This window comes from Talpa occidentalis, unplaced genomic scaffold (genome assembly GCF_014898055.3).
Source record: "Talpa occidentalis isolate TD23 unplaced genomic scaffold, MPIMG_talOcc4v2.1 talOcc4.10, whole genome shotgun sequence".
Lineage (NCBI taxonomy): Eukaryota > Metazoa > Chordata > Mammalia > Eulipotyphla > Talpidae > Talpa > Talpa occidentalis.
In genome coordinates this window covers 35,306,049-35,327,660 of record NW_023600993.1, presented here as the reverse complement: position 1 = coordinate 35,327,660, position 21,612 = coordinate 35,306,049, and the positions used below count along the sequence as shown (strand labels likewise).

The window sequence follows — 21,612 nt, the reverse complement described above, 5'->3', positions numbered from 1 at the left end:
CTTGTCTTTTTGAGAACTGAAGCTAGACCCCCCACTGAGAGACTTGGCTTAGTTTGGGTGATTGGGGTGGGAGCAGCTATTTCTAGAGCTCTGAACCTGCTATCTGGGGGAGGTAGAGGGTGCTGACAGGCCATGGGAGCAGTCAGGAGGCTGGTGTCGCTTCCTGGGGCCTTGGCACCAGAAGGCTTGGCTAGGTCTGGCCTGAAGAAGTCAGGACAGGCGGGCAGCTGTGGGGTCAGATCAGATTGTTGTACAAAACCTCACTAAGGCAGCAGTGTGGAGCAGCAGGGGGAGAGGAGAAACCTGCCAGGGACCATTTTATTCTCTCTCTCACACAGAGCAGGCCCCAGTTCCAAGTGGCATCTCAGCTGGGTGCTTGGGCCTCAGTGGAGTTGAGCCTCCGCAGCTGGCTGAGGCTGGCCAGCCGGAGTTTAAGCAGCACCTCCTCCTGTGTACGCAGTGTGTGCACCAGTATGCGTAATGATTCGCTCTGCAGCACTGTGGACAGACAGGGATGGGAGGTTGTGAGACCACTGCCATCCCACCACCCACCCAGCCAGCACCAGAGGGTGCCCACAGATCCCTTCCCCACCCTTCACTGTCTCATCCTCTACAGTGGCTCCCCTCAACAGTGCAGAAAGGCCTCCTGGGGCAGCTCTCCTGCCCACCTGTGACTATGTAGGTGACTTTTTCTCCTTTTCCTGCTAAACCTGTCCTTTCAAAATATTAAAAGAAAAAAACGCCTCCTGGCCCCATCTCCTTGCCCTTGGTTCCCACTGGCTTTCTGTGCCAACCTTACCACTCAAGTAGACAGCCAGGACAGCGAGCGCCAGGCAGGTGAGCACCAGCAGCGCCAGTAGCATCAGGAAGCCCCCCCGGCCAGGGCTGCAGCCGGCCTGGGTACACAGTGACGGTGGCAGGATGCCCAGCAGCTCGTCCCATGACTGTGCCTCATCGGCCAGATAGGGGCGCAGTGACCCTGTGGGCAAATAGGGCATCAAGAAGGTGGTGGGTACTTCTGCTTTCTGTTCTTCCAGTACATTTGTCCCACTCCCATGCCCCCTCACCTCCGCTGTGCAGGTCACTGATGGACTCCACTGGGTGCAGGCGCACCTCCTGCACGTGGTTGGGGGCCAGTGGTGCCCTGTTCCTCGGGCTCAAGGTCGATGTCGTGGTGTCTGCAGGGGCAGTTGGGTTGATTCAGCCAGCAGGACACCTCCTCCCTTCTGGGTGGCCTCCAGTGGCAACAGGAACTCAGAGAAGATGGGGGACAGGACAAAGGGGCATTTGGCTCCTAATCCCCTAAAACCAACTCAGGAATGACCCTTGATTTTGAGCCAAGAGGACCCCAGGACCCCATAAGCTTGCACGCAGTAGCAGGAGGAGCACTTGACTTGCTCAGTGTTTATTTCCAAGCACCTCAAGAACTTTCAGGGTTTCCTCCACTTGCTCACTTCTCCGAAGTTTAGCAGCCTTGGGAGACTAAATTTGCAGCTCAGGAAATTCATTCCTGCCTCTTTTTTTTTTTTTTTTTAAAGATTTATTTATTTATGCATACAAGAACTAGGGAACAGGCCAGAGGTGCGGGGTGGGGGCGGTGAGAGGATTCACCAGAGACAGAGTGGGGAGCAGAACAGGCAGATCTACTGAAATACACAGCTGAGGGGAGCAGCGGGCAAGACAGGAGAGGTCTGCTGCGCCATGTGGGTCGGGGATTGATTGAATTGAATCTACCTGGCCGGGGATTGAATTTGTGCTACAGAGGCTGCTGATAGCTTCTCAGTGCTGTGCTTACCCCTTGTGCCACCAGGGAGGCCCCCCTGCCTTTTTTTTTTTAAAGATTGATTGATCGATTGATTGATTTTTAAAGATTTATTTATTTATACAAGAACCTGGGTACAGGCCAGATGCGTGGGAGGGTGAGAGGATTCACCAGAGACAGAGCGGGAAACAGAACAGGCAGACTGATGAAATACACTGCTGAGGGGAGCAGCGGGCGAGACAGGAGAGGTCTGCCTCACCATGTGGGATTCTCGCTGGCTGGCCGGGATTGTACCCACGCTGCAGAGGCTGCTGTCAGCTCCACAGTGTGGCGCTCAACCGCCTGCGCCACCAGGGAGGCCCTAAAGATATATTTATTTATACATACAAGAACTGGGTTATAGGCCAGAGGTGCAGGGGACAAGAAGATTCAACAGAGTGGGGAAGAGAACAGGTGGATTGACGGAAATACACTGCTGAGGGGAGCAGTGGGTAAGACAGGAGAGGTCTGCTGCGCCATGTGGTTCAGCTCCCTGGCTGGGGATCAAATTCCGTGCTGCAGTGGCTGCTGATAGCTTGACAGTGTTGAGACTTAACCCCTTGCGCCACCAGGGAGGTCCTCATTCCTGCCTCTTCTGCAATCAGATTTCCCCACAGGCCAGATGCAGTGCCTAGCACCTTCCTCGGGTCTGTAGTGAAGGAAGCCTGGTTCTAGCCATTAGGGTACTTCTCCTTTCTCTCCTGGCCTCACTCTGGATTCTGCTGTGCTTCTGTGACCCCTACTGTTTTCACTCAGCATCACAACAGGGGCTCTGCCTCTGCCTTCAAACTGTTTCACAAGCCTCTGAGGTCTCCCAGCATCCCCTGGAGGCTGCCTAGGCTTGTAGGTTGTTTTCAATTCCTTTCGGAAGTAAAAAAAAAAAAACCCTAGAAAAGGATATCATTCAGCATAAAGTTTTTTCCCAATTTCCCAATAGTTATTAAGAACTGATTCCCAGAAGCAGAATTACTTAAGCAAAGAGTAAGGACTTTTTTGTAAGCTATCATCAAATTGTCCTCCAGAATGGCTCTCACAGCCCCCAAAGGGTACATCACCACTGTCAGGCATTGGAAAGAAATGTATAGACATGCTTGTGCACATATATTTGCTAAGTTGGATGATGAGAGGCCTTTCTTGAGCAGTTTTATTTCCTTGCCTAGCAGGGTCTGCCCAATGCATGTGACTTTCTAATTATCCATCACTGCCTCTGCCCATTTAGTCAGTGGAGTCTGGTAATTGTCTTGTGACTTTAATTACTTATTTTTGAGCCCATTGAGACATTTATTTTGTGATTTCTAAATGTTATGTTTTCTTCTGGTTGTTCTTTGGCTTGATTTTTTTTCTTAAAGATTTATTTATTTATGCATACAAGAGCTGGGGTGTAAGCCAGAGGTGTGGGGGGTGAGAGGATTCACCAGAGATAACATGGGGAGCAGAACAGGCAGATTTACTGAAAAATACACTGCTGAGGGGAGCAGCGAGTGACAAAGGAGAGGTCTGCTGCACCATGTGGGTCACCTCCCTGGTTGGCCTGGAAATCGAACTTATGCTGCAGTGGCTGGCGATAGCTTCATAGTGCTCCTTAACCCCTGTACCACCAAGAAGACCCCTGGCTTGATTTTTTAAAAAAATCTTGGCTCCTTAAGACCCCCACATGCCCAAATGGAAGCTGGGTAACAAAATGGGAGGCATTGAGGGGATAACTGATAGGAGCAAAAGTGACTGGACTCTCTGGGTCAGTCCCTTCAGAGCAGTAGTGACAACCATCATGATTTGCCTGAAACTGGCCCCTGATGTGCACAAAGTAAGTAAACAAAAACAGATGCTGCCAATCTGGGTGATGGGTTAGGAGTAATTAAATTTCCTTTTTGCACTGGGCTGTGCTTTTCCCATACTTTCTAAATTGAATTTGGAATGTCTTTTACCAAGAAAAACACAATAAATGTCATTGTTAAGATCCCAAAAGGAGGCAAACACCATTCACCACTATCACCAGGAGACGCATCCCTCCCACCCAGTGTAAAATGTTGAAAATTTGGTGGGGGGAGTTGACCAGTGGGAGGGTGGAGCACTGTCCCTGAAGATCCCCGGGTTCCTGCTCTGGCCCCCTGAGCTGCTGTGCTTCTTACATGCAGTTAGGTGAGGGGCCACCGAAGTCTTAACAAGCAGTCAGTCTGGCAGCCAAGGAATCCTAAACTTTAGTCAGTTGGGGGCACTTGGGCCCAAGTTAAAGGCCAGAGGCCTATCCACTCCCACTCCCTGGGCCATGTGCCCAAATGCTCCCTGGAACCTCAGCCTATCCCCGAACCCAGCTTCCTCCCTAGAAGAAAAGTTGACCTGGTCAGGCAGCTGCTCAGCCTACATCCACACAGGCACAGCCTATAGTTGACCCACCTTACTGGGTTGCTCCCCCATATCCTTTCCTGCTGTCTCTAGCAGGATGAAAGGGCCTGAGCTCAAGAGGGGTTCAGGGCATGGTAGCCTATTCCTTTCCTGGGAGCTGGGACTTTACTGGAGGTGGGACTAGGAGACGGGTGACTAGTCAAGGAAGCCAGGTCAGTGGGACAAAGGGCAGGTTTCTGCAAGGCCCACAGGCTCATAGCACTGGGACTTTCCCTCTCTCACAGTCATCTCCTACCTTCCCGGGTCTCCTCTGGCATGGTGGATGGTGGGCAGTCAAGGGGCCGGTGATAGCACCCAGTAGCAGGACAGGATAGAGGCAGCAGTGACTCCTTTGAGAGACTGGGCAAGGCCTGCCCACCTCCCAGCCTAAGCCTAAAATAGGCCTGAGCTCAGCCCACTGGGTTATATTTAGAGGGACAGCTCTCAGTCATGAAAGGGGCAGAATGTCCCACATGGGCCAGAGTGGACTATATACCTGGTGACAAGAACCCAGATAAAATCACATCTCTACTACTACATGCTCCGCAGGAGCTTCCCCAGGGAACCCTGCCACCCCTACATGTGCCTAGGCCTCAGGTCTTCCAGGCAAGCTGCTTCAGGCTCAGTGTCTGGCTATGGGCTATCCCACATGGCAGCTAGGACAGGCAGAGCGGCCCTGTGGACCTCCATCACGAACACCCATACCCACAGCCAGAATGTCTCTTCTCGGAGCAAGTGTGGGACAAGCACCCATCAATGTGTGGTGGCTGGCTCTAGGGTCTGGGGTGATGGACAATTGCAGTCCAGGTGTCTCTCTGAAGGCAGACACCCCCATACACGGATACCCATGCTGGTCAGTGGACTGACCTAGGTCAAATGCTGGTATTTCTGTTACTAAGCTTGGGGAAAACTTGCCCTCTCTCCAATCTCAGTTTTCTCATGCGTAAAACAGGAATAGGAATGTTCCTCCCTGGCTCCACACATGTGAGACTGGAAATACGAGTCTGAAGCCCTTAGCCCAGTGCAGGATTTGATCCTCCCTCCTCTGTCCACAAGGACATACGGGTCACAAGAGGCCAGTGAGAATACACGACGCCACTTAGCCTTGAGGGGAGGAAGTGGGCTCACACTACTTTTGGACTCCGGTGTCCCTCTAGCCTAAGTTGGACAAAACAAGATGGGGGAGAGGGGACTGGAGCTCCTAAAACATCCCAAACCCATCACTCCAATGGCCTCCTTGAATTTCCTCAATCATACAGGTTTGTTTCTGCCTCAGAAACTTTGCTCCGGCTTTTCCCTCCTGGAATGCTCTGCCCACAGCTATTCCCAAAGTTCACTCCTTGTTGTTTAGCTCAAATGTCACCCCCTTGGCGAGGCCTTTTGCTCACATTCTTTTGCACATCACCCAGTTTTACATTCTTCACAGCACTAGCCCAGAAATTGTATTATTCAGAATATACTGTGCATATCAGTATCCCCAAAGGCCCTGCACGATTCACTGTCACCAGGAGACTACATTTATCCCTGACCACAGCATCCACAGCAGAAGAAACTGAGGTCCTAAGACTGCCGGAAGGTGTCCAAGGCCACACAGCAAGACCTCAGACCAACGGTTATCTGCTGGGGCCATTCCAGCTGGCTGATAAAGTGTTTATTGCATTAGTACAGTCGGCCTACCCCACCCTGCCCCCAACAGCCCAGCCTGTTCACAGCTTTCTGCTCTTTGCCCAAGGAGGAAGTCCTTCCCCAGGGTGGGCACTTCCCAGCACCTCCCTCCCCCAGGTCGTTGCTCTGGAGCCCTGCTTCTCTGCCCTGACCAACCTGACCCTGTGCCCGGCCTGGGACGCCCCTCTGGGGGCTACATTCAAGGGTTATCCTCTGTTAATAAATAAGCTGGCGCAGCTGCCCCTCTGCCAGGGCCTGTCGGTCGGTGTCTCCGTCAGTTGGGGACCACAGTGCCCCTGGCGCAAAGCTCTCCACGCTCTCCCAGGGTCTGTCTGTCCCCTTGTCCCCGGTCATCTCCTGCCCAGTCCCTGGCCTGGGACGGCGAATCACCAGTGCCCTGCGCTGCGCGGCCCCCGCTCAGCACGCAGCTCTGGGGCGTGCGTCCGCCGGTTGCGGCCCTTCCTCCGCGCCTCGAGGGACGGTGGTCCCGGAGCCAGCTGCGGGCGACACATTCGCAGGGCGCTGGCGCCTCCGCCGCCGCCCGGCTCCACCAGCTGCAGGAAGTCCCGGTACCAGAGCTTGGGCCCCGGCGGCACAGCAGGCGCAGCCTCCTCGGTCCGTGCCAGCCTCTCAGCATGCGCAGCGCTCAGCACGTGCAGTGCCAGGCGCCGCAGCGGCTGCGAGTAGCCCTGCTCCACCGCCGCGCACAGGTACACGCCCGCGTCCGCGCGCCGCAGCCGGCGCAGCAGCAGCCCCCCCGTGGTGCGCTCCGCGCGCTCCTCCGCGGGCACCTGCGGGCCGGGCCACAGGGCAGGGGCGTCATGGTCAGAAACTGGGCTCCTTGGCCCTAGGAGAGGTAAAGGGCCAACGTGGGCCAAGCGGGCGCGGGTGCTGTGCATGAGGGCCGCGGATTTTCAAGTGGGAACCCAAACGGGGCAGGGTTCAGCCAAATGTGGGGAAGCCTCCATAAAAGGGGGCAGGGGGCGCTTCTCTCCGATGTGTGTATGTGGGGAGGGGCTTAAAGGGGGCGCAGTGCAGCACCTAGCGGGTCCTCAGTGGGATGTGGAGTGCAGGTAAGGGTCCAAACTAGACTTAAGGGGTGGTCTAATAGGGCAAAGCCTCCCTGGGCACGGTTTGAAGTGGGTGGTAGGCCAAGGTTTCTTAATAGTCTGGGCTGGGCTTCTTTTGAAAGAAGGGAAGGGACAAGGGCCTGGTTGGCAGGCAGGAGAGTGGGGAGGCCCACCTGGGTACTGGCCGCCTCCCCTGCACGCTGGAAGGTCCACTCCACGCGGGCCTGCAGAGAGCGGGGCTCACATTCCAGGAAGGTGCTACCACCCTCCACGCCAAACACCTTCCGTTCTAGCAGCACAGGATGAGACGAGTCTGGTGGGAAGGGGGATGTCAGATGCAGGCAAAGCAGGGGCAGGGTGGGAAGTCTTCAAGGGTTGAGGGGGAGGTCAATTAGGGCACTCACCCCCAGAGCACAGAGTGCTGGGGTCTCCATTCCTTACATCTTGTCGCCGGAACCGCCTGGGGGTAAACATTGGAGCCTCGTGAAAAGGAACCCTACTTCTAGCCCAGGACAGGCCAAAGACCCTTCGACTCCCACCCGCTTGTTCTCCAGGCCCCTGCCCACCTCTTGGCGCTGGGCTGGAAGCGCGTGCATGTGGCCCCGTCCCAGGCGCAGTAAGGGTCACGTGCCAGGCAGCATTCGGCACAGGCGCGGCCATGGGCAGCACAGCGGTGCAACGGGATCTGGGCCACCCCGCTCCTCGAGGCTATGTACAGCTGGTGCTAGGGGGCACGAGGGGCTCGGGGCTGACCAAGGGCAGCCTGTGTCCCATTCCCATCGGTCAGAGATTCCCTCCCCACACTTGACAGATGGGGACACTGAGGTCTCAGGTCCCAGAATCTAGTGAAGGCAGAGCCTGTACCCAAACCCAGGCCTTCAACTACCAAGGGAGGGCTTGAGGTGGGGGCACCTGGGAATGTGCTGGGTTCATTCTGCCCCCAAGCCTTCCAGTCACTTACCCTTTTGGAGGAGATCTGCATGCTGGTGACAGCGGATGAGTCCTGAATGGGAAGAAAGGTGCTGGAATCAGGGCTCAGTGTGTGGGAGTACCTCGGGGGACAGGGGAGAGGTGGGAAAACTCACCTCAAAAACATGCAGCTCCTCCAGGAGCAGCCCCTCAGCATTAGGCCGGCCGCCCTTGGGTACCGAGATTATCTTCAGCACTGTGCCAGCATCTGCGGGGATGAGAAGGGGTGAGTGAGTACCTTACACTTAGGGCCAGGGTCTCCTCACCGCTGGAGCCCCCACCCTCAGCCATGGTTATGTCCCTGAAGAATGCGAGTTGGAACAATCAGCAGCATCCAGAAGGAGAGGGGGCACAGCCAAGGCAACGATGTGGAGACAGGACTGAAAAGGGGGAGCTTCCTACTAACAGGCCAAAGAGCCTGGACTGGTCTTGTGGGTGTTCACAACAGGACCCTGACCTGTGCCAATGAAGAGGACGTCGTAATGTCCATCAGCAGCTGCTACACGGTCTGCAGTGATCTGGGTGAAGGTGTAGCCAGCACCCACTTGTAGGAAGAGAGGACGGCCCCCCACGGGCAGGATGGAATTGTACATAAGGGGGTGGTTCCGGGCAAACTGGATGACGTCATCAGGAAAGTCCTTGGTGGAGCTGAAGGTTCCAAAGGTCTTGCTGGGGCACTGGGGGGTGGGAAAGAGGCATGGCAGGGATGTGGGTATAAGGGCCTGATGGGCATTCCGCAAGAGACGCCTGGGAACCTGCAGAGTATGCTTGTGTGGGGGCCAGTATTGGACAGAACCCTGCTGAGAGAGGAGACCCAGCCTCCTCTGAGGAAGAAAACATGACCTTCCCCTGAGGAGCCCTGTCTGATGAGAATGATGTTTCCCCCCATAACAGAAGGAAGAAACCACATCCACTGAGACCCCAGGCCAAGTTCCCCCTCCTGAGGCCTTGAAGTGGGTCATGGAGGGATGCCCTGAGATACGCACCATACCGGGCCGGGGGTAAGGAACTCGGCCCTGGTAGGACACCCACTGGTGCGTGGGCCCCTCCTTGTGTGCAAAGGGTCCCAGGAAGGCCCGCCGCACGTCGTTCATGCTGTACACGCACACTGCAGAGCCCTGGAAGATGCCACTGCAGGCGAAGACATGAGCGGAGTGAGGGTCTCAGGGAAGCCTCGCTGGCTTTGCCCTGCTACCTTGCACCCCTCACCTGGATGTAGAGAAGACAGCATAGAGCAGGGGGTTCCAGCGGTCCCGCGAGGACAGCAGGAACACGTCCTCTGTGGGAAAGAGGTCAGGTTGGGAGAGGGCACAAAACCTCCCTCCCCGCTACGCCATCCTCCATGTCGGGCACTCACGGAGCTGATCGAAGTGCGTGTCACCCTCTGTGCCGGGCACTGAGCACACCAGCCGAGCCTTCAGGAACGTGGTCCATTTGTTGACCAGGCTGCGCTGGCCACCCACATCATTCTGCAGGAGTCAATAAGAGGGAATGAGAGAGGGACCTCAGGGTTGCGCAAAGGGTGAAGGACCTGATCAATGGATGTGGCTCGGCATCTCCTCACCCGGCAGATCTGGCCAACACGGGACACGGTCTGGCGGCCCAGAGCAGGGGAGGCTTCCACTGCCAACTCGCGGAAGAAGAAATAGATCTTGTCATCATCTGGATTCTCATTCTCTGGGATCCAAAAAACTTTGACGAACTTGGGCTCTGACCACAGCAAGAGGTGTGGGGTCAGCAGAGGTCTGACCCCATTCCCTGCCTCAAGATGCATCCGCTGCCTCCCCTTCTCTTTGTACCTGCCCTGGGACCCCTGGCGGCATCTGACCACCCACCCTTCAGGAGTTCAAATGGCCCTCGCAGAAAGAATCCAAGGACTGCAATCCCAGAGGCAGCCACAAGAGGGCAACAAAGACTGTGGCTATCTGGGCATGCCCGCCGTGAGGAGGTCTATGGTTAGCCGCAGGCTTCTGACCTCATCCTGACATTGGGGGTATTGGGTTTAACTTTTACTCAAGAATCTTCCTCTCTAGCAGGAAGCAGATACCCCAGTACACCAACACCCTCCCCCACGCTTCAAACACTCTCCTGGGTCCCATCACTACCCTGGCCCCTGCCAGTCTAGGCCCCTAGATTATTGCTACCTTTTTTTAAAAAAGAAGATTTATTTATTTATGCATATAAGAGCTGGGGTGTAAGCCAAAGGTGTAGGGGGTGAGAGGATACACCAGAGAGAGTGGGGAGCAGAACAGGTGGATCTACTGAAATACACTGCTGAGGGGAGCAGCGGGCGAGTCAGGAGAGGTCTGTAGTGCCATGTGGGTAGCTCCCTGGCCCGCCGGGGATTGAACTCATGCTGCAGTGGCTGGGATAGCCTAACAGTGCTGTCTTTAAAACCCCTGTGCCACCAGTGACGCCCATTATTGCTGCCTTAGCACTAGTTGTTCCCGCTGCCTGGACTCTTCTCTGAATCCTGCAGTGCTGTGGGAATTAGCTCACACCTCTCCTCAGCAGAGTGGTTTTCTTTCCTCAACCCTCCTGCCATCACCTAGTTTCTTTTCCCTTCATCTCTAGTCTCTTATTGGCCTCATGGCCACTGGAATTGATCTTACTGTGTATTTGTTATGGTCTGTGAATTCAAAGAGTGTGGGTGACAGCTGCCTTGTCTTCCCTGCCACCCCAGTGTCCAGCCAGGGCCTGATGCCTGGAAAGCATTTGCTGCAACCTGGCTGCCCACTGCTCTCTTTCTATATGGGCTCCCCTCAGCATGCGCCCTGAGGGACGGAGGCCCCTCCTCACAGTCCCACCAGCCTTTCACCATTCAGCCAGCGGGAGTCGTGTGGCTCTGTTCGGAGACTTGGACGGCGGCCCAGGCTTCGGAAGATGGTAAAGTCCCGGCCCATGAGGTCTGCGGCCACCCCTGAGTACAGCTCTTCCCCTGCAGACAGAGCAAGGGCTGCTCAGCCGAGCTGGAGGCTCCCAGGGTGGAAAAGCCCGTGGAGCCTCGGGGGGTCTTGGGTAGTTGGTGAGACTGTGGGTATCCCTGGGGCTCTGAGGTGGGTCTTGGGACTTTGTGAGGCTCCTGTCTCTGCTGGATGCCAGCCTTTGAACTCACCCACCAGTACCGATGCGGCCCGATGCCTGGGGTCGTAAGGACTCTTCCCTTTGCCATCCTCTAGCCTTCGCAGGTCCAGCTGGAGCACCGGCTCCTGGGAAGCAGGGGGTGTTGGTACTGCCAGGTCTTCCTTACTCTTCCAGCCTCCCTCCCTTACCTCTGGCTCGTGATTTGGCCTTACCTCCGGCTGGTGGCCCACCTCCACAAATGCACAGGTTGGATGGAAGGCCCCTGTGCCACAAGCCAGCAGGTGGGTGCGGTTGTAGGCATGCAGCAGCTTCACAAAGTTCATGCACTCGGTCTGGTGGGCAGGCAGGGGCAGGGAGATGAGGGCTCCCCAGGGAGGTGATCTTAAGGGCACTTAGCTCACTGGGGGCACCCCTCCCCCTTCTTTCATGCATCACGGGCTTGTAGAAACATGGGCTACGGAGACCTGGGTGCCTTTGGTGACCAGCCCGGCCCAGCTCTCACCAGAAAGGATCCATGGGAAAACAGAGGCCTGCCTAGCCCCTCTGTGACTAAGAAAGAGGCCCCGAATCCCATGAACCCCCACCCTGACTCACTACCTCCAGACTCCAGCCACCTCCACCCCCCTGCCCTCATCCCAGCCAGAACAGGCAGGCCTCTGTCTTCGTACCGCACCCTCCATAGCATGAGGGGCTGAGCCTCCCCGCTCCCATCCCGGGCAGCCAGCACTCACACCAATGTCCTTCCCTGCCCAGTTGCACTCCTCTCGCCATTCCACAGGGGCCGGCCAGGCCAGCTATGGGGGGGCAGGGGAACACAGGTCAGGGACTCGGGCTGTTCTCTGAGACAGAAGGTCTTCATTGGGGGGAGCATCCCCCTGGGTCTCTCCAGGCAGTCTGGGACAAGGTCCTAGGGCATTCCCTGGGCGGCGCTGAGGCTGGGGGTCCCTGGCACCTTCTTTGCCCTCTTGCTGATGTTGTCCAGGCTGAGGGAGGCCACATGATTTTCTGCCCCCACAAACAGGCGTCCCCGCTCCTCATCCACCAGCAAAGCTTCGTAACAGCAGGTCCGTTCGAGCCTGAACGTCCGGAGACCATGCCGGGCCTGGAGCTCTGTGGGGAGGGGGCAGCGCTGGGGACTCAGTCATGCTAGAGCTTGCCCCAGCCCTATCTACTGTCTCCCTCTCACAGCTGGACTGTGAGCGGGTCCCCACACAGGCGAATTTACACATGTGTGAGTTCACACTCAGGAAGACAGACCCACCCAGGTGTGAAGCTTCCCATGTGAGCAGTGCAGCACCCCTTGTTCCCCCACTCAGGGAAAGCAGGTTTAGCTTGGCGTGCTCGGACAAGTATCTCTAGGCGGACACATTGAGAGGCCAGGCTTGTGGAAGGCAGGGTTCTGGGGGAGGCTAGGCGCATAGGAACAGCTGGAACCGCAGCACCCAAATCAGGCTAAGGATTCTCTGCTACCAGCCTGCGCTTAGTGACACAGTGGCCAGTACCCCCAGCAGCCATTCTCCTGTGTAGGAGGTGTGGAAGGGGGTTCTGATGGTCCCCACACTTTGCAGTTGTTCTGACTGCCGCAGGGGCGTGGCAGAGAGGGTAAGGAATGGGACAGCAGCACAGTCTGTTGCCACGGGAACAAAAGGGTCTTCGACCCACTCGAGAATGTGGGTAGAGTAGTTGGGGGCTGAAGCCAGGACAGGGTTAGCTGGAGCTGGCTCTAGAATGCCCCCATCCAAAGCAGGCTCATTGGTACACACCTAGGGCAACAGCAAACACAGTGGCCCCTACCCACACAGGGCTCCCTTCCTGCCCACCCTGAGCTGGGTCCTCTCACCTGCAAGGTGCACCTACCTTGGAAAGAGAGCCGAAGGCGTGGGGGGTTGGGGGTGGTACCCTCCAGCACCGCTGCCCAGAGCAGGGCCAGGCCCAGGATCATGGCGGCTGCCTCAGCCCGCCCCATCCCAGCGTTTCAGGGCGCTCAGGGTTCAGCGGGCATGTGTGGAGGAGCTTTGAGCCGCCCTGGACTCTGCCCCGGGATCTGGAGAAGGAGTTGCAGGGAGGGTGAGGGAGGAAGGCTAAGGGGGAGTCCCTAGGGATCGGATTACAACCCCTAGGGGAAAGAGGCTGGGGGGTCGCATTCCGCTTGGGAGCCCTCCCCTGGCTCAGAGGGTGCCCTGCCTGGCCACAATCACAGACACACCCACGCTGGGCACACCCACGGGGTCAACCCCGCACTGGCAGACACCCACCCCACCACCACGTCACCCTCCCCAGTAACCAGCCCTCCCTTATACACACTCACAGACACTAATTCACAAACTCTGTGCACCTACTCATGCCAGCCTGGGATGGGGTGCGGAACAGAGACAAGGTCCCCATGCAGGAGGGGGCAGCATGCCAATAAGAACGAGATCGGTGCAGTCATCTCAGAGTGTGCCAAGTGCAATGAGCAGAACAAGCCAGTCACCGGAGAGGCTAACAGAGGGGGTCATGCCTCTGGACGTGGCTGTGCACCCACGGGCCACAGAGAAGCAGAGGCACCTTTGGGGTTGGAGCTGACGATGTGGGTGCCTACGCATGTGAATGTTTTTGAGTATCCCTTCGTGTGTCCAGTCACACACGTGTGCATACACACATTTAGTCTATGTGAGACTGCGCGGCAGGCGTGTTGTACCACACATACAGATATGTGGCTTTCAGGGCTACGTGGTATTGCATGTTCAGCGTGTGCGTGTCTATGTGGTATATACGCTTTGTATACATTTGGATATCGGTGTGCACACACCAGTGGATGAGCATCTCTCTGGACTTGCAGGTGAGCAAATACAACTGCAGCATCAACCCTAGCCCTCCACCCAACGGCCAGCCGGAAACCCATTTCTCAGAGGGAAAAGTGCTGTCCAGGAGACTGGCCCCTGGGGCTGGGCCTAAGACTCGGTTTCCTGGGGGAATGTGGCCACGGGCTGATCCAGCAGCTCCAGCTTTGAGCTTGACCTCTCTCCCTACCACAGAGGAGTAGAACTGAGGTCACATGCAGAAAAGCAGGCTTCAGACACAAAAGGAATTAAATGTGGAGAACCAAGAGCCTGAAGCAGCCTCCCTCCAGAACTGGGGGCTGGTGTGGAAGGATGATCTCTCCTAACTCAGCCTCCAGTCTCCCTCAGCCTCTCCCTCCCCTGCCCTCGCCCTCAAGGTTTCCCCTTCTTTGCTCCTCCACCTCTCAAAGTCACAGCCCTTTCCTGGACCCCTCAGATGGGGCCAGGATCTGGCTGTAACACTCCCTGTCCTTTTCAGAAACTGCCTGGGCAAGTGCCAGGCACAGGGGCCCTGGCATGGGGCAAGGTCCTGGGTGGGTTCAAGCAAGGGGAACAGCTGCTGTGGCATGTTCCAGATCGCCCCTCCTCATACTCTATCCAGCTCCAGCCCCAGCGCCCTCCACACCAGGACTGCCACCTCCCTCCTTCCCTCTGGTGACACTTGCCTCTTCGGGATGGCTCCCTTCCCACACTCCACTGAGGACTCCTGCTGCAGTGCCTCCCCACCCTAGCCCCTGCCTGTCCAGGAGAAGGGCAGAAGCTTAAGGGGCCCTCAGGGCACCCTCTGACGGCTCCTTTAAGGAGCAGCCCCCGCCCCGCCCCCACCAAGCCTGCCACCGCCCCACACGCGAACCAGTTTATGGGGCGGATCGGGTGACCGGGCAGGCAGCCGGGACCGGCTGGAGATGGTGACTGGGCCGGAATGGAGCAGGCACAAAGGAGGGGGTAGGGATGACCCCTCCCCTATTGGGACTCATGCCCCAATCGGTGGTCTTGGAAGTGGGGAGGCCAGTCAAGGCAAAGGAGGAAGAGCAATCGAGATCCCCCCACAGCCTCACGGGGCTCTTACAAAGGGACAGCCCAGCTGGTCAGAGGCACACCCAGGGGTAGGGGCTCCTCACCTGTCCCTCCACAGCTGGGGAGCTGGAGGGGGATAACAGGGGGCTCAGCTGCCACCTCAGTTCCCAGGAGCTGGCTGGGATGGGAGGATCAGGATCGAAGTCAGGGGAATCTGATGAACCCTCAAGACCCAGCCCCAGCCTTCACCACTTCACCACTTGGCCACTTAGTGCTTCTGCCACCTGGCTGGCAGTGGCTGAGATGACAGCCAGTCAGGGGAGAGGAGGGCCAGAGGGGGGCAGGCGGCGCAGGCAGGAGGCTCGGCAAGTCTCACTTCAGCGCGGCTGGGTGAGGGCCACAGAGACCTGGTCCCATCGCTGGCCCCACTTCTCTGACCTCCCTACCTCCAGACATTCCTCCCTGGTTGAAATAGGGAGAACAGCCCCACCAAACACAGAGCAAGTTGCTCGGGGGCTCTACAGAGAATGAGGTTCCTACACCTCAGCCTCAAGCCTATACCTTGGCCTGAAACTGGGTCTGACAGATAGGCCCTCTCTATATTGCAAGGGCTACTTCTTTGGAGAGGCTGAGTGTTGACAAGGACCTAGTGGCGCCCACTCCAGGGCTTGAGGATGGGCTTCCGCCCTCATCTCCCAGAAGGCATCTTTCTCCAACCTCCCCAAGGCTCAGCGGCAGCACCTCGGGGGTCAGGGAGGCTGTGTGGACACTTCAGGTACTCACAGTTCTGCTGCCCATCTCCTGCCAAGTGCCCTGGACTAGAAGTGTCTGTGCCCAGCCAGGGTGGGGCCATGCCCCTCTTTCCTGAGCCTCGGGACCTGGTGTTCCTGGCCTGGCTGGCTGGCGGGAGGAGGGGTGGGGGGTCAGTGGGAGGACCAGGGGCCTTCAGGAGTGGAAATGGAGGGGCACACCCTGCCTGAGCTCCCAGGCTTCCGGGATGCAGCTTTCCCCCCTTCCAGGCTCTTTCGCCTTAGACCTGGGCAGCCTCCTCTGGCTACATGCAAGCAAACAAAATTCTTTGGCTGTTTACAATTTTCCACCCAAGCTGCCAAGATCAGCAAGTGCCTTTGAGGCCCCCACCCATTCCTGCTGTGCCCCCTATCTGCCCCCACTGCCTTTAGTTCTTCAGACCCAGGATCTAGCCTCCTTCAGCCTCCCTCAGTCCTGTGCCCTTACTGGGAAATAGACCAGGACCCCCTACTATCTGTCTAGGACCCTAAGGTTCAACCCTAGGCTTAAGGAACTAGGTTGTCCCTGTGCATCTGAGCCCTTTGCAAGGCCTTCCCTCCCCCCAGATGCCCCCCCCCACACACACACCCCTGCCCTGAGCAGGAAGGAGAGTCCCAGGGATGGAACTCAAGTTGTCCCTGTCCCCACAAGGTCTCCTTTAGACCTTTAGACCCTTAGCCCCAGGCCCAAGTGTATAGGCCAGGTCTGGGTGGGGGCCTTGTGGAACCAGCTTGCTGGGAACAGCATCATTGGCTGTGGGGCCCACTGGGGCACTGGTTGTCCCTCAGGGACTCTGGACAGAAAACAAGCGAAGGCCAAATGGGGTCCCTACTCCTGCCTGCATCCCTGCCCTAAGGGCCACCCCAGGTCCCTAGGCCTTTATCCTGACTGTCAGTGGCACAGCCTGCCAAGGCCGTGGTTTTTCCTTCTGGAAATGACGGGTTTGTTGTGCCAAGTCCCAGCACCTGCCTCCCCGCTCCTCATCACCAGCTGGGTAAGCCCTGGCCCCCTGCCTGGCCACTGGTGGTGTGGCTGGGTAGGCCATCCCTCTGAGGAAGGTTGTAGCCAACCCTCGCAGTGCCCAGCCTGGGCTGGGTCAGTCTTTGGCTTCCTACTCACACCTGCTTTAGCCATTAAGGCTGGTGGCACCAACGCCACCACCTTCCCCTGTTCTGGCCCAGTGAGTGCAAGGATGGGCTATCCTGAGGAGGTAGGCATGCGTGCTGGGGGGTGGGAGTGGGCCTTGGAGAACTGAAGCCCAACTGCCCTGACCATCTACTTCCACCCCAGAGGGATCGCCTGTTGGGGCACTTCCCCCACCCATCCCTTCTGGTCTCCAGGCTCCCAGGGAACCCCTGGCCCACCTTTTTGGAAAGATCAGCTCCTCCCCTCCTTGCTCGTTCCCCTTCCCTTCTGAGGGCCATGTCAGAGAAGAGGTGGAGGGGCTGAGGGAGGGGCCACCAGGAATCCTGGGCCTCTAGCTGTGGCCCTACCCCCACCCGCTCCGCCCCTGCCCTCCGCCTCCTGCACATTCCTCCCCGGCTGAGGTCAGCCCCTCTGGGCTGGGGGAGCCCCCCCCTCAACCAGCCACATCACAGCTCTTCACTCCTGTTTTCTTCATTGCCCAGCAGGGGGGGTGGGGGAGGGGGAAGTAGGGGGGTGGGGCCTCCCTCTCACCTCCTTCTCCTAGCGGGGTTGTGGGGAGGGGGGCAGGGGTGCCAGGAATGCTGCAAAAGTTGACTCCCAGGCACTCTATGCTTATTAACATACATTAGCATAGTGCTGTACTCCCTTCTTGGTTTGGGGCAAGGCTCTCAGGAGTGCAGATTAGGGGGTTCTAGAGGTTCTGGCAGGGGTGTGCTGGAGCCTAGCCCAGGGATCAACCCCCTTGGTAGCTCCGGAGGGGTGGGGTGGGGTTGAATCCCGACTCTGCCCCTCACTGTTCACCAGCTGTGTGTCCTCGGGGGAGAGTAAGCCTCTTGGATCACTCTCCTTCCTTGCCCTGGGTTGGAAATGGTGCCCCAGGCATCTGGCACACTGTGAGGGTACACGGGGGTGCACTCTTGTTGCCACCTCAGCACTGGGCATCCCACAGCATACACACCTGAGGGCCTCAAGGCCTATCCATCAAGGCTGTCTCTCTCAGTGCAGCTTCCTGGGGCCCTTTGTTAGGTGCCATTCCTTTCCAGTCCCCATCCCCGTCCCCCACACTCCCCCATGACCCCCCATCCCTGGTTCCCAGAACCAGGACTTCCTGGACCTTCCACTTGAACCTTCTCCCCCCCACCCACCCAGCAATTGGGGACACCTCAGTCTCATTGCACAAGTCTCCAGCCTCACGCACCCCCACCCCACCCCAAGCAGTGTCCAAGCCCACATCCCTCCTCCCAGAGCCGCATCCCAAAGAGGGTAGCCTTTCCATCACTCTCAGCCTTAAGATGGGCCAAGGCCCCACCTCCTCCCTCTGCTGCTGGAAGCCAGACCCCTTCACCTACTATAGACACACACACACACACACACACACACACACACACAGAGCTATCCCACTTCTGGAAGTTATTAGTTCAGTTCTTCCTTGATCAGGACTTTGCTCAGGCTGTGCACTTCACCCACTAGGCCCTCCCTTTGCCAGCTGCTGGACTGGTCTTTATCTGCTACATACACTTCCTCTGTGAAGCCCAGATTCAGCTCTCTGCTGGGCTCCGGGTCCACACAACCTTCTCTCCCCCTCCCCAGTGGCTTTCATCCCTGGGCCCCCTGGGCACCAGCAGAAGACAGGTACAAGGAGGCAGGAGAGGGCGTGGCTGCCAGAACCCTTCCACCTGCCCGGCCCTGCTCACCTAGGTGGAGCTGAGGTGCTGATGGAGAACAGAGAATGGACTCCGGCTATCTTGGGCATCTCCATGACCCTATGCCTGTCCCTCAGACTTGACTCCCTCCACCCACCCCACAGTGAGGTCAGAAGGCAGTCAATGGGAAGAATTATCCACTTAAATTTTCTCCTAACCAATATCACCTATGGGGTGGCATCCCTCACAAGGGGAGAAGCTGAGGAGGGGAGGTTAAAGGGGAGACCCCTGCCCCTTAGACACTGGTTCCCTCCCCTGTGGAATTGCCTGAGGAGCAGAGCAGCTGGCAGGCAGGGACACACCCTTGCTGTCACATGGCTACATGGCTGCGCACAGACCAACTGGCTTGAGGCCCTCCTTGGGTGTGTGATGGGGGCTGGATTCCCCTCTGGGTGTTCAAGGGGTCTTGGGGGAGATGCATAGCTCCATGGCAGGGATGAGGGCCCCTAGGCTCTCTTTTAGGGCAATAGACACAAGAATTGGGGTCAGTTGTCTGGGCCTGGACCCAGAACTCAGCCAGGAGAAGCTGCAGGCCTGACCCTGCTTCTTCCCTGACTCCCAGTGCAACTGGTTGGATATGGCACGGCCAGATGACTGGGGTCAGGACTTGGATCCTCCATCCTTGGGGGCTGGCTTGGAACTGACTCTTGGGATGATTCTCAGGGACTCTGAGGGGAACGGAGGTCTTCCTGACATGAGGAGGCACCGTGGGGATGCCCTGGAACACGGGGGAGGGTTCTTCCAGGACTTGCTGCCCCTGTAGCCTCAGAGGCCCCATTTAATGGGGCCCCCTCCTCACTCTGCACCTGGCACTTAGACTTCTACTCCCGAGCTGAGGGGTGTATGGGCAAAGCTGCCTGCTGGCTCCTCCCCTATACCTTGCCTCTTCAGACCTCTGATTCTTAGAGGGAACGTTTCTCTTTTTCTCTTCCCAGCTGTTTCTCTAGCCCCCAGACGGGTTAAAAATACCAAGGCTGCCACCACATCAGTAGCCTGAGCAACTATTTGGAGTGGGGTGGGCCTGCTAGGAGGTGGCTCAGTCTCACGGCAGTCTTAACTGGCTAGAGACAGCCTGCTGAATCCTGGGACCACAGGCTTGGTCTGGGAGCAGGAGCCCAGGCTTTCTGCCTGGCTCTGCCTGTCTGGCTAAGGGTCCTGGGCCTCACAGCTGCAGCTGTCCATGTGGGGCCAGAAGATGGAGGGACCTTCTTAAGTTGGGAGAGCTCTGGGGGATACAGAGCCCGGGAGCACTGAATCTTTGGTTTCCCTCACTCAGCTGCTCCCAGGGATGAAAGCAAGCTGAGGTCTAGCCCTGGACAGCTCCAGGCAGTGGGGGATCTCCAATTCATGTTCATGGAGTCCCTCCAGTTGGGGTACAAGACACCTGGGGATCCGCCATCCTGCCTGCCACCCCCAATGGCTGGGAATTTCCCAACTGACAAACAAGGAGGAATTGAGAGGCCACCCCCGCAAGTGCTGGGACAATGGAGCCTTATGCCTTGGAAGCCAGAACAAGGGTAGGAGGGTCAAGGGCAGGTGGGGGCCTAGCTGTCTGCACCCAGAGAAGCCCTGCTTTCCAGCAGCACCCCACCCAGACCCACTGCCAAGCCGGGTACAAGGGGATCCTGGCCAGGATCCTTAGCATGGTCCACCCAGGGAGGGAGGCCCTGGGTGCGGCAGGCAGACCAAGTCAGCCCCTCAATGGCCCCTCTGTGAAAGGTTCCTCCTCAGGATGGAAGGAAGGAAGGAACCATCTCCGGTGCCTGCTTCCTGCTGGGCAGGCATCAAGGCCCTGGAGCTCCTGCCCCGCCTGCAAATCTGGGGCTCAGCGGGGTCCGGGTCCAGACCCGACCACTGAAGGAAGTCAGAGATCTTGGGTTGGGGGCAGGATCCTAGTCAGTCGGTTGGAGGCCCGGGGAGGGGGGGAGCGGGGAGGGGGGGGAGCGGGGGGGGGGGCGCCCTCAGGGCCCTCGGAGGCAGGGATAGCAGGAAGGGCCCGAGGAACTTGGGCGGAGACCGGGGCTGGGGGCGTTGATCTCCTTCCGACGGGGCGGCAGCAGCCTCTCATCTCCTGCCAGCCCTGGGGCCCCAGGCCGCGGATGGGGGTGGGGGGACCGGCAGGTGTGCGGAGGCTGGATCCCGGGCCCCCGGCCCCATCTTCCTTCCCTCTCCCCTCACCCTCCCCGGCCTCCGCCTCCGACCCCGACCCCAGCCGCTTTGTCTGGCCGCAGGAGCAGAGTCACCGTCGCCATACAAAGCTGCCTTTGTGCCCCGCGGCCTCCGCAGGACCCGATGACGTCAGTCTCTGACCGACTCCGCGGGGCCGAGCGCGGGCTGAGGCGCCCTCTGGCGGCCACAGGCGGAAGAGCGCTCCTCCGAGCCCCACCCACTCGAGCCCCGCATTTGGCCGGCCTTTCACCAGCCCTTGCAATAGGTTCAGCCTCCAGTGTCCAGGGAAGAAAGTCCAGAAGCCTTGCCTGGTGCTCAGGCTCACCCCACAGGCACCCGCCCCGCCCCCCAAGTCTGAAGCCTTGCGTTCGCTTCTCCAGCAGCGCGCGTGCACTTCCCTAGGCTCACGGATTCTTCTGCATTTCAAGCCCCCATCCCAATGCAACTAAATTCAGCAGTCCCCTGATGTGTCCTCCCCACTTTCAGGTTTGGAGGGAACCCCTGGGGCAGACACCTTCCTGATCATGCTTCATTACCCCCCCCACCCCCGTTCCTTTGTTAAGTTAAGCCCCTTGCTTCTGTTCAAGGGGCAGGGTTCTGGACAACATCTCAGGTTGGCAGAAGGGAGGGTGTGCAAGGGCTGAGCTCCCCGGCAACCTGACCCCAACTCACACCCTCTCAGCTTTGGGGCTGGAAGGTGAAAAGTCACATTTATCATGTGCATTAGATGCCCCTCCCACACACCATGTGGAAGAATCCCTTAGATGTGCCCTGCTGGTCCAGCAAGGCGTGAAGGCTGCCTCAGACCCAAGAGGGGCTGGGAAGAGGGGGGAGCATGCAAGACGACTAGGTCAAGTGGGGAAACACGAGCGCCACACACTGGGCCTGAGTGTGACCTGGAGAGCTGAGGACCCAGAGCCCTGTCACAAGTGAGGGTTCAGATGCAAATCATCTGTCACATCTTGGTCTGGCCCCCTCTACCCATGGGAGAGAAG

General features: G+C 58.0%; 2 protein-coding genes across 2 annotated transcripts; both read right to left on the bottom strand.

Moving 5' to 3' along the window:
• Positions 1 to 11: 11 nt before the first annotated feature.
• LSMEM2 (leucine rich single-pass membrane protein 2) lies at positions 12 to 4,461 on the bottom strand. Its single transcript, XM_037529470.2, has 4 exons — positions 4,440 to 4,461; positions 1,068 to 1,178; positions 800 to 979; positions 12 to 498 (listed from the first exon to the last, which is right to left on the bottom strand). The coding sequence occupies exons 1-4, from the start codon at positions 4,459 to 4,461 to the stop codon at positions 365 to 367; spliced, it is 447 nt and encodes a 148-aa protein (XP_037385367.2). The 3' UTR covers positions 12 to 364.
• SEMA3B (semaphorin 3B) lies at positions 2,720 to 17,059 on the bottom strand. The gene is made up of 19 exons (XM_054694100.1): positions 16,964 to 17,059; positions 14,915 to 14,988; positions 12,829 to 13,015; positions 11,924 to 12,081; positions 11,703 to 11,765; positions 11,184 to 11,303; positions 11,003 to 11,096; positions 10,706 to 10,825; positions 9,452 to 9,597; positions 9,245 to 9,356; positions 9,097 to 9,166; positions 8,874 to 9,018; positions 8,345 to 8,564; positions 8,004 to 8,095; positions 7,880 to 7,921; positions 7,485 to 7,642; positions 7,323 to 7,378; positions 7,092 to 7,231; positions 2,720 to 6,639 (listed from the first exon to the last, which is right to left on the bottom strand). Exons 3-19 carry the CDS (start codon positions 12,935 to 12,937, stop codon positions 6,235 to 6,237), a joined length of 2,250 nt encoding a protein of 749 aa, XP_054550075.1. The 5' UTR covers positions 12,938 to 13,015; positions 14,915 to 14,988; positions 16,964 to 17,059; the 3' UTR covers positions 2,720 to 6,234.
• Positions 17,060 to 21,612: the final 4,553 nt, after the last annotated feature.